Source organism: Zonotrichia leucophrys, unplaced genomic scaffold (assembly GCF_028769735.1).
Source record: "Zonotrichia leucophrys gambelii isolate GWCS_2022_RI unplaced genomic scaffold, RI_Zleu_2.0 Scaffold_1427_11326, whole genome shotgun sequence".
NCBI lineage: Eukaryota > Metazoa > Chordata > Aves > Passeriformes > Passerellidae > Zonotrichia > Zonotrichia leucophrys.
This window is the reverse complement of record NW_026993632.1, coordinates 1-11326: the sequence shown is the minus strand read 5'-3', so window position 1 is coordinate 11326 and position 11326 is coordinate 1. Positions and strand designations below refer to the sequence as shown.

General features: G+C 37.6%; 1 protein-coding gene across 1 annotated transcript; it reads right to left on the bottom strand.

The window, feature by feature from the left end:
• Positions 1–1546: 1546 nt before the first annotated feature.
• Positions 1547–7573, bottom strand: RECQL4 (RecQ like helicase 4; the record flags this gene model as incomplete). The annotated part of the gene is made up of 5 exons (XM_064701695.1): positions 1547–1723; positions 3701–3784; positions 3862–3998; positions 4873–4965; positions 7451–7573. Coding segments are annotated over 5 exons (614 nt in total), but the record flags the coding sequence as incomplete, so codon positions are not given.
• Positions 7574–11326: the final 3753 nt, after the last annotated feature.

Genomic DNA, 11326 nt, shown 5'->3' with positions numbered 1-11326 from the left:
TTTGGGTTTTTTTGGATTTTTTGGGGATTTTCTGAGGTTTTTTTGGGATTTTCTGAGGTTTTTGGGGATTTTTTGGAGGATTTTCTGAGTTTTTTGGGGGATTTTCTGAGGTTTTTTGGAGGATTTTCAGAGGTTTTTTGGAGGATTTTCTGAGTTTTTTGGATTTTGGGGATTTTTGAGGTTTTTTGGGGTTTTGGTTTTGGGGTTTTTTGGAGGGTTTTTTGGGGTTTTTGGGGGATTTTTTGAGGTTTTTTTGGAGGATTTTCGGAGGTTTTTGGGGTTTTTTTGGGGATTTTCTGAGTTTTTTGGAGGATTTTCTGAGGTTTTTTGGGGTTTTTATGAGGTTTTTTGGGATTTTTTGGGGTTTTTTGGGGGATTTTCTGAGTTTTTTTGGGGTTTTTTTGGAGGTTTTTGGGGTTTTTTGGGGATTTTTTGGGGTGTTTTGGAGGATTTTCGGAGGTTTTTGGGGTTTTTTTGGGGATTTTCTGAGGTTTTTTGGAGGATTTTCTGAGGTTTTTGGGTTTTTGGAGGTTTTTGGGGTTTTTTTTGGGGATTTTTGAGGTTTTTTTGGGAATTTTCGGTTTTGAGATTTTGGGGTTTTTTTGGGGATTTTCTGAGGGGTTTTTGGAGGATTTTCGGAGGTTTTTGGGGTTTTTTTTGGGGATTTTTTGGGGATTTTCTGAGGTTTTTTGGGATTTGATTTTTGGGTTTTTGAAGGATTTTTTGGGTTTTTTGGGTTTTTTTGGGATTTTCTGAGGTTTTTTTGGAGGATTTTCTGAGTTTTTTGGGAGATTTTCTGAGGGTTTTTGGAGGTTTTCGGGGTTTTTTGGGTTTTTTTGGGATTTTCTGAGGTTTTTGGGGTTTTTTTTGGAGGATTTTTGGAGGTTTTTTTAGGGAATTTTCTGAGGTCTTTTTGGGGTTTTTTTGGAGGATTTTCGGAGGTTTTTTTGGAGGATTTTTTGGGGGTTTTTTGGAGGATTTTCGGAGGTTTTTTGGGGATTTTTTGGGAGGTTTTTGGGAGGATTTCCTGTGGTTTTGGGGGTTTTTTTAGGATTTTCTGAGGTTTTGGGGGTTTTTTTGGGGATTTTCTGAGATTGTTTTGGAGGATTTTCTGAGGTTTTTTTGGAGGATTTTCTGAGATTTATGGGGTTTTTTTGGTGATTTTCAGAGGTTTTTTTGGAGGATTTTTGGAGGTTTTTTTGGGGAATTTTCTGAGGTTTTTTTGAGGATTTTCTGAGGTTTTTGGGGATTTTCGGAGGTTTTTTTGGAGAATTGTCTGAGGTTTTTTTGGGGTTTTTTGGAGGATTTTCGGAGGTTTTTGGGGATTTTTTGGGTTTTTTGGGGTTTTTTTGGAGGATTTTCTGAGGTTTTTTTGGGGATTTTTTGAGGTTTTTTTAGGGAATTTTCTGAGGTTTTTTTGGGGATTTTCTGAGGTTTTTTGGAGGATTTTTGGAGATTTTTTTGGGGATTTTTGGAGGTTTTTTGGGGATTTTCTGTGGTTTTTGTTGTGATTTTCTGTGGTTTTTGTGACTTTTCTCCCCCTCACCTTGCAGACGCGCAGCTGGGCCGGCCGGAAGTTGTGCGCCCAGCGGGAAACGCAATCGGCTTCGTCCAGGCAGGCGAAAGCCACCGGGGGGAAATGTGGGAAAAGGCGGGAAAAGAATCCGGATCCCGTGATGGATTGTGGGGAAAGCAGCAGGAGCTGGGCCTGGCCGCTCCTCACCTGGGGGAAATGGGGATTGGGGGAGTTAGGGAAAAGTGGGAGGAAGGGAAGGGAAAGGGAGGGGAAAAGGAGGGAAAATGTGAGGGGAAAAGGGCGAGAAAAACTGAGGGGAAATGGGGGGAAAACGGAAAAGGTGGAAAACCTAGGGAAATTGGGGTAAAGGTGGGAAACAGGGAAAAACTGAGGGGGAAAGGTGGGAGAACTGAGGGAAATGTGGGGGTAAAAGGAGAATGTGAAAGGGGGAAAATGTGGGGAAAGGGGGAAAATGAGGGAAAACGGGAAATGTGGGGAAAAACTGAGGGGAAATGTGGGGAAAACAGGGAAAAACTGAGGGAAATGTGGAAAAGAGGAAAAGGGAAACTAGGAAAGAGTGGAAACTGAGGAATGTGGGAAAAGAGGAAAATGGGAGGAATGGGAAAAACTGAAGGGAAAAGAGTGGAAAACTGGTGAAGGGGAACAGCTGGGGGGGAAAAAGATTGGGAAAACAGGGGAAAAATGGCCGAGGAAAAGATGGGAAAACTGAGGGGAAAGTGGGGGAAAGCGGAAAAACGTGATGGATTCTGGGGAAAGCAGCAGGAGCTGGGCCTGGCCGCTCCTCACCTGGGGGAAATGGGGATTGAGGGGTAGGGAAAAGGAGAAGGAAAGGAAAAGGGGAAGGGGAAAGGGCGAGGGAAATGTGGGGGAAAAGGGCGGGATGGGTGCTGGGGAGGAAGGAAAGAGGAAAGGGAGGAAAGGGGGGAAAACTGAGGAGGAAAAGGGGAGAAAACTGAGGGGAAATGTGGGAAAGGGGGGGGAAAACCAGGAAGGAAAAAAATTGAAGGAAAAGAAGGGGAAAATGGGGGGAAAACAGGAAAAACTGAGGGGAAAAGGGGAAAAACGTGAAGGGAAAATGGGGAAAAGGAAAAGGGAAAAGGAGGGGAAGGGAAAGGGGAAGGAAAACGAGAAAAATGAGGGAAAAGTGTGGGAGAAAGGGGGGAAAACTGAGGGGGAGAAAAGAGGGAAAACTGGGGGGTGGAAGAGAAACGGGGAAAAACTGGGGAAAGGTGGGAAAAAGGGAAAAAGGGAGGGAAGGGAGGAAAGGGTGGAAAACGAGGGAAAAGAGGGAAAAGGGAAAAGGAAAAAACTGAGGGAAAAGTGGGAAAAAGGGAAAAATGAGGGAAAAGTGGGAGAAAAGGGAAAACTGAGGGAAAAGGGGAGAAAAGGGGGAAAATGGGGAAGGGAAATGAAGGGAAAAGAAAGTGGAAAATGGAGGAGGAAATGTGGGGAAAAGGTGGGAAAAAGAGGAAAAACTGAGGGAAAAAGTGAAAAAGAGGGGAAAACTGAGGGGAAAAGTGGAGGAAAACAGGAAACATGAGGGAAAATGGGAAAGGGGAAAAGGGCAGGAAAAACTGGGGGAAAGGTGAAAAAAGGCAGGAAAACAGAGAAGTGGAAAAGGAGGAAAAATGAGGAAAAAATGGGAAAAGGTGGGAAAACAGGGAAAACTGAGGGGAAAAGGGTAAAAAGGCAGAAAAAACTGAGGGAAAGGGGAAAAAGGTCTGGAAAACAGAGAAAAACTGAGGGGAAAGGGTGAAAAATGAGGAAAAGTGGGGGAAATTGAGGGAAAAAGTAAAAAATGGGGGAAAAGGGTGGAGGAAAAGAGGAAAACTGAGGGAAACAGGGAAAAACTGAGAGGAAATGTGGGGAAAAGGGTGGGAAAAACAGGGAAAACTGAGGGGAAAAGTGGGGAAAAGGCAGGAAAAACTGAGGGGAGAAGTGGGAAAATGAGGGGGAAGTGAAGGGAAACGTGGGGAAAGGGTGGAGAAAAGGGCAGGAAAAACTGAGGGGAAAAGTGGAAAAATGGGCGGGAAAAAGTGAAGGGAAATGTGGGGAAAAGGGCAGGAAAAACTGAAGAGAAAAGAGTGGAAAAAACTGAGGGGAAAAGTGAAAAAATGGGCAGGAAAAAGCGAAGGGAAATTTAGTAAAAATAATTTCACTCACTTTTCTGATGGCGGCCTCGCACTGCGATGGGGTGAGGTTGGAGTGGATGCAGACGCCTGTGAGCGCCGAGGGAAGGCCAGAAACCTGGGAATGGCAACATTCTGAGTTTTTTAGGATTTTATGAAGGGAAAATTCCCAAAAAAGCAGGAATGGGGAGATACCTGGTCGTCCATGAGGGAGATGAGGGGGGAGACGACGATGGAGATGCAGCGCGAGCGGCGGTGGTAGAGGAAGGCGGGGAGTTGGGAACAGAGGGATTGAGCCGAGCCCGTGGGCAGCAGCAGCAGCGTGGAGAGACCTGGGGAATGGGAATTTTGGGGGGTTGGGAGAGGGGAAAAACCGAGGGGAAATGTGGGGAAAAAATGGGGAAAATTGAGGGGGAATGTGGGGAAAAAATGGGGAAAACTGAGGGGAAAAGGGTGGGAAAAATGTGGGAAAAAGGGCAGGAAAAATGTGGGAAAAAGGGCAGGAAAAACAGGAAAAAGGAGAAAAAGCAGAAAAGAACAAAACCAGGAAAAAGGGCGATTGAAAGAAAACAGGAAAAAGTGTAGGAAAAAGAGCAGGAAAAACAGGGAAAAATGTGGGAAAAAGGGCAGAAAAAATGTGGGAAAAAGGGCAGGAAAAACCCAAAAAATGTGGGAAAAAGAGCAGAAAAAACAGGGAAAAATGTGGGAAAAAGGGCAGGAAAAACAGGGAAAAATGTGGGAAAAAGGGCAGAAAAAATGTGGGAAAAAGGGCAGAAAAAACAGGGAAAAATGTGGGAAAAAAGGCAGGAAAAACAGGGAAAATGTGGGAAAAAGGGCAGGAAAAACAGGGAAAAATGTGGGAAAAAGGGCAGAAAAAATGGGAAAAAGGGAGGAAAAACAGGGAAAGTGTGGGAAAAGGGCAGAAAAAAAGGGAAAAATGGGGAAAAAGGGCAGAAAAAAGGAAAAAGTGGAAAAAAGGAGAAATGTGGGAAAAATGTGGGAAAAAAGGCAGAAAAAATGTGGGAAAAGGGCAGAAAAAACAGGAAAAATGTGGGAAAAAGGGCAGAAAAAATGTGGGAAAAGGGCAGGAAAAACAGGGAAAATGTGGGAAAAAGGGCAGAAAAAACCCAAAAAATGTGAGGAAAACTGGGAGGAAAAAAATTGGGAAAAAAAAAGCAGGAAAGGGAATAAATGGTGAATTTTTACCACAAAGGATCCTCATGACGGCCTCGGCCTGGCCCGGCCTGAAGGAATCGAAGCCCAAAATCCTCAGAGCCTGCAGCACCTCCTCTGGGGGATCTGGGGAAAATCAGCAAAAATTTCAATTATTTTTAATTTATTTTAAGGTTTTTTTCATGGGTTTGATGTGGGATTTAGCTGGGATGGTTGAAGCAAAAATGGGAAAAAAAATTAATTTTTTTCGATTTTTTTAAGGGTTTTTTTCATGGATTTTCTATGGGATTTACCAGCAAAAATGGGAAAATTTTTAATTTTTTTCAGTATTTTTAAGGGGTTTTTTTATGGATTTTCTATGGGATTTAGCTGGGATGGTCCCAGCAAAAATGGGAAAAAAATTTAGTTTTTTTCAGTATTTTTAAGGGTTTTTTTTAATGGATTTTCTATGGAATTTACCAGCAAAAATGGGAAATTTTTAATTATTTTTAATTTTTTTTTCATGGATTTTCTATGGGATATATCCTGGGATGGTCCCAGCAAAAATGGGAATATTTTAAATTGTTTTTAATTTTTTTAAGGTTTTTTTTCATGGATTTTCTATGGAATTTACCAGCAAAAATGGGAAAAATTTAAATTATTTTTAATTTTTTTAAGGTTTTTTTTAGGGATTTTTAAGGGATTTACCTGGGATGGTCCCAGCAAAAATGGGAATATTTTAATTATTTTTAATTTTTTTTTACATGGATTTTCTATGGAATTTACCAGCAAAAATGGGAAAAATTTAAATTATTTTTAATTTTTTTAAGGCTTTTTTTCATGGATTTTCTATGAGATTTAGCTGGGATGGTTCCAGCAAAAATGGGAATATTTTAAATTATGTTTAATTTTTTTAAGGCTTTTTTTAATGGATTTTCTATGGAATTTACCAGCAAAAATGGGAAAAATTTAAATTATTTTTAATTTTTTTAAGGATTTTTTTTCATGGATTTTCTATGGGATTTACCTGGGATGGTCCCAGCAAAAATGGGAAAAAAAATTTAATTTTTTTCAGTTTTTTTATGGATTTTCTATGGGATTTATCCTGGGATGGTCCCAGCAAAAATGGGAAATTTTAAAATTATTTTTAAATTTTTTTAAGATTTTTTTAATGGATTTTCTATGGAATTTATCTGGGATGGTCCCAGCAAAAATGGGAAAATTTTAAATTATTTTTAATTTTTTTAAGGTTTTTTTTCATAGATTTTCTATGGAATTTACCAGCAAAAATGGGAAAAATTTAAATTATTTTTAATTTATTTTAATAATTTTTTAATGGATTTTTATGGGATTTACCTGGGATGGTCCCAGCAAAAATGGGAATATTTTAAATTATTTTTAATTTATTTTAATAATTTTTTTAATTGATTTTTAAGGGATTTACCTGGGATGGTCCCAGCAAAAATGGGAATATTTTAAATTATTTTTAATTATTTTAAGGTTTTTTTAATGGATTTTCTATGGAATTTACCAGCAAAAATGGGAAAATTTTAAATTATTTTTAATTTTTTTACATGGACTTTCTATGGGATTTATCCTGGGATGGTCCAAGCAAAAATGGGAAAATTTAAAAATTATTTTTTATTTTTTTTAAGGTTTTTTTATGGATTTTCTATGGAATTTACCAGAAAAAATTTAAATTATTTTTAATTTCTTTTAATAATTTTTAAATTGATTTTTAAGGGATTTACCTGGGATGGTCCCAGCAGAAATGGGAAATTTAAAAATTATTTTTAATTTATTTTAAGGTTTTTTTTCATGGATTTTCTATGGGATTTACCAGCAAAAATGGGAAAAATTTAAATTATTTTTAATTTTTTAAAGTTTTTTTTTCATGGATTTTCTATGGGATTTACCTGGGATGGTCCCAGCAAAAAATGGGAAAAATTCAAATTATTTTTTATTTATTTTAAGGTTTTTTTTCATGGATTTTCTATGGAATTTACCAGCAAAAATGGGAAAATTTTAAATTATTTTTAATTTCTTTTAATAATTTTTTAAATTGATTTTTATGGGATTTACCTGGGATGGTCCCAGCAAAAATGGGAATATTTTAAATTATTTTTAATTATTTTAAGGTTTTTTTCATGGCTTTTTTATGGGATTTACCAACAAAAATGGGAAAAATTTAAATTATTTTTCATTTATTTTAATAATTTTTTTAATGGATTTTCTATGGGATTTACCAGCAAAAATGGGAAAAATTTAAATTATTTTTAGGGGTTTTTTTTTATGGATTTTCTATGGAATTTACCAGAAAAAAAATGGGAAAAATTTAAATTATTTTAAATTTATTTTAAGGTTTTTTAAATGGATTTTCTATGGGATTTAGCTGGGATGGTCCCAGCAAAAATGGGAAAATTTTAAATTATTTTTAATTTATTTTAAGATTTTTTTCATGGATTTTCTATGGAATTTACCAGGAAAAATGGGAAAAATTTAAATTATTTTTAATTTATTTTAAAAAATTTTTTATGGGATTTACCTGGGATGGTCCCAGCAGAAATGGGAATATTTTAAATCATTTTGAATTCATTTTAATAATTTTTAAATTGATTTTTAAGGGATTTACCTGGGACAGTCCCATCAGGGTTCAGGGGGTAAAGGGGATCCAGGGGGGGTGGAGGAGAAAATTCCAGCTCAGGAAAATCCCTGGAATCCAAGGGGAGCTGGGAATTCTCTGGGCTGGATCCATCTGGAAAAAATAAAAAAATAAAGGAAAAAAAAAATCAGGATTTTCCCAGAAAAAATTCCTTTGGAAAAAGCAAAAAAATTCCAAAATTTCATTCCCTCAAAAATCCCAAAAAATCCCCTCAGAAATCCCAAAAATTCCCTCAAAAATCCCAAAAAATCCCCTCAGAAATCCCAAAATTCCCTCAAAAATCCCAAAAAATCCCCTCAGAAATCCCAAAAATTCCCAGAATTTCCTCAGGAATGATCCCAAATCCTTCCCTGGGGGCAGAATTCCCAAAAAATCCATGGAAAAAACCTCCCTCAGCCTTTTCCTGACGTTTTATCCCAAAAATCCCCTCAGAAATCCCAAAATTCCCTCAAAAATCCCCTCAGAAATCCCAAAATTCCCTCAGAAATCCCAAAATTCCTCAGGAATGATCCCAATCCGATCCCAAATCTCCTGGGAGCAAAAATTCCCAAAAATGCATGGAAAAAACCTCCCTCAGCCTTTTCCTGACTTTTATCCCAAAAAATCCCTCAGAAATCCCGAAATTCCTCAAAATCAAAATCCCTCAGAATCCAAAATTTCCCAAATTCCTCAGAATATCCCAAATCCGATCCCAAATCCTTCCCTGGGAGCAAAAATTCCCAAAAAATCCATGGAAAAGAACCTCCCTCAGCCTTTTCCTGACGTTTTATCCCAAAATTCCCTCAGAAATCCCAAAATTCCCTCAAAAATCCCAAAAAATCCCCTCAGAAATCCCAAAAATTCCCAGAATTCCCTCAGGAATGATCCCAAATCCGATCCCAAATCCTTCCCTGGGAGCAAAAATTCCCAAAAATTCCATGGAAAAAACCTCCCTCAGCCTTTTTGTGATGTTTTATCCCAAAATTCCCTCAAAAATCCCAAAAAATTCCCCTCAGAAATCCCAAAAATCCCCTCAGAAATCCCAAAATTCCCTCAAAAATCCCAAAATTCCCTCAAAAATCCCCAAAAATCAAAAAAATTCCCCTCAGAAATCCTAAAAATTCTCGGCCTGGTCTCACAATTTCCTCCGGGAACTACCCCAAATCCTTCCCTGTGAGAAGAATTCCCTCAAAATTCCATGGAAAAGAACCCCCCTCACCATTTTTCTGGCATTTTATCCCAAAAATCCCCTCAGAAATCCCAAAATTCCCTCAAAAATCCCATAAAATCCCCTCAAAAATCCCAAAAATCACTCCGAGGCCCAGTGCCCTTTCCCGCCACACCGCAAGCAAACATCGGCTCCGCCCCCGAACTTTTTTCTCCATTTTTGTTTCCAAACCTGGAAAAAAAAATTCCCAAATCCCAAAATTCCATCGCGGGAGAGGTCGGGAATTGCCAAAATAAAAAAATTTGGGAATTTTGACCTGTTTGCGGAGGAATTTTCCCCTCATGGATGCGCGGGAATACGATTTTCTCTTCAGGTTAAGGCGGACGAAATTGCCGCGGTGCCGGGGCGGGGCTCTGAGGGGAAAATGGGATTAAAAACCAGGGAAAATCGGGAAAAATGGGAAAAAAGGGAATTTTGGGATGAAGATTTTTGGGATTTTTGAGGAATTTTTTGGAAATTTGAGGGGGAAAATTGGGAAACTTGGGGTAAAAAACCAGAAAATTTGGGTAAAATTGGGAATTTTTGGGTAAAATATGAGACAAATTTTGGGGAAAATTGTGAAGAAATTTGGGAATTTTGGGATGAAAAATTGGGGAATTTTGGGGGCATTTTGAGAAAAATTTGGGTAAAAATTTGGGAATTTTTGAGAATTTTGTGGTGGAAATTTGGGGAAAAAATTGAGAATTTCTGTAAAAATTGGGAATTTTCAGAATTTGAGGGAATTGGGGGAAAATTTGGGAATTTTGGGGAAATTTTGAGGCAAATTTGGGGGGAAATTGGGTAAAAACTTGGGAAAGTGGGAGAAATTTGGGGTGATTTTGAGGAAAAAATTGTATTTTGGGGGAATTTGGAATTTTTTAGAAATTTGGGGGGACAATTGGGAAATTTGGGTGAAATTTTGGGAATTCTGGGGAAAAAGTGAGGAAAATTTGGGAATTTTTTTATAATTTTGGGGAAAAATTGGGAATTTTTTGGAATTTTGAGAGGGAAATTGGGGTAAAAATTGGGAATTTTGGGGTAAAAATTGAGAAATTGGGAAATTGGGAATTTTGGGGTGATTGTGGGGAAATTTGGGAATTTTTTGGAAATTTAAGAGGAAAATATGAGGGGGAAAATTGGGGTAAAAAACCAGAAAATTTGGGTAAAATTGGGAATTTTTGAAAATTTTGGGTAAAATGTGAGGCAAAGTTTAGGGGGAAAATTGGGGAAAAAAATTGGGAATTTTGGGGTAAAAAATTGGGAATTTTGGGGTAATTATGAGGGAAAATTTGGGAATTTTTTGGAAATTTGAGGGGAAATTTGGGTAAAAATTTGGGAATTTTTGGGGTGGGAAACTTGGGAACTTTGAGGTAATTTTGAGGAAAATTTGGGGATAATTGGGAAATTTTGGGGAAATTTTGGGGAAAATTGGGGAAATTTTGGGGAAAATTGGGGAAATTTTGGGGAAAATTGGGGAAATTTTGTAAAATTTGGAGATTTTTGGAGAAAAATTGGGAAATTTTGGGAAATTTTGGGGAAATTTTGTAAAATTTGGGATTTTTGGGGAAAATTGGGAAAATTTTGAGGAAAATTGGGATTTTTGGGGGAAAATTTGGGATGGGAAAGAATTTTGTAAAATTGGGATTTTTGGGGGAAAATGGATTTTGATGGATTGGGGAAATTTGGGGAAATTTGGGGGAAAAATTGGGATATTTTGGTGAAAATTTAGGAAATTTTGTAAAATTTGGGGATTTTTGGGGAAAATTGGGGAAATTTGGGAAAATTTGGGGATTTTTTTGGGGAAATTGGGAGATTTTGTCTTGGGAATTTCTGAATTGGGGAAAATTGGAAAAGAATTTTAAAAATTTGGGATATTTGGGAATTTGGATATTTTGGGATTTTGTTTGTTAAAATTTGGGATTTTTGGGTTTGGAGAATTTTGGGGTTATTTGAGATTGGGAAATTTTTTTAGGGGGAGATTTGGGGTTTTTGGGATTTGGGAGGAATTTTGGGGTTTTGATTTTGGGAATTTGGGGAATTTGGGGTTTTTGAGATATTGGGGAATTTGGAGGAATTTGGATTTTTTTTTGAGATTTGGAGTTAAAGGTTTTGATTTGGGGGAATTTGGGATTTTTTTTGAGATTTTGGGGATTTTTTGGGGAGATTTTGGGATTTTGGGGATTTTTAGGGATTTGGGATTTTTGGATTTTTTGAGGGTTTTTGGGAGATTTTGGGTTTTTTTAGGATTTTGGGGATTTTTTGGGATTTTGGTTTTTTATTTTATTTTTGAGATTTGGGGGGTTTATTTGGGATTTTTTGGGGGAGATTTTGGGGTTTTGTTGGGGTTTTTTGGAGGAATTTTGGGGTTTTTTGGAGGAATTTGGGAATTTTTTTTGAGATTTGGAATTAAAGGGTTTTTTTGGGGGGGATTTGGGGTTTTTTGAGGATTTTGGGGGATTTTTTGGGGGAGATTTTTGGGATTTGGGAGGATTTTTTAGGGATTTGGGATTGTTTGGGGATTTGGAGTTTTTTGAGAGATTTTTTGGGGAATTTTGTGGGGATTTGGGGTTTTGGTGGGAAATTTTGGGGGGTATTTCTTTGGATTTGGGATTTGGGTTTTTTGGGGGGAATTTGGGATTTTTAGGGGGGATTTTGGGCTT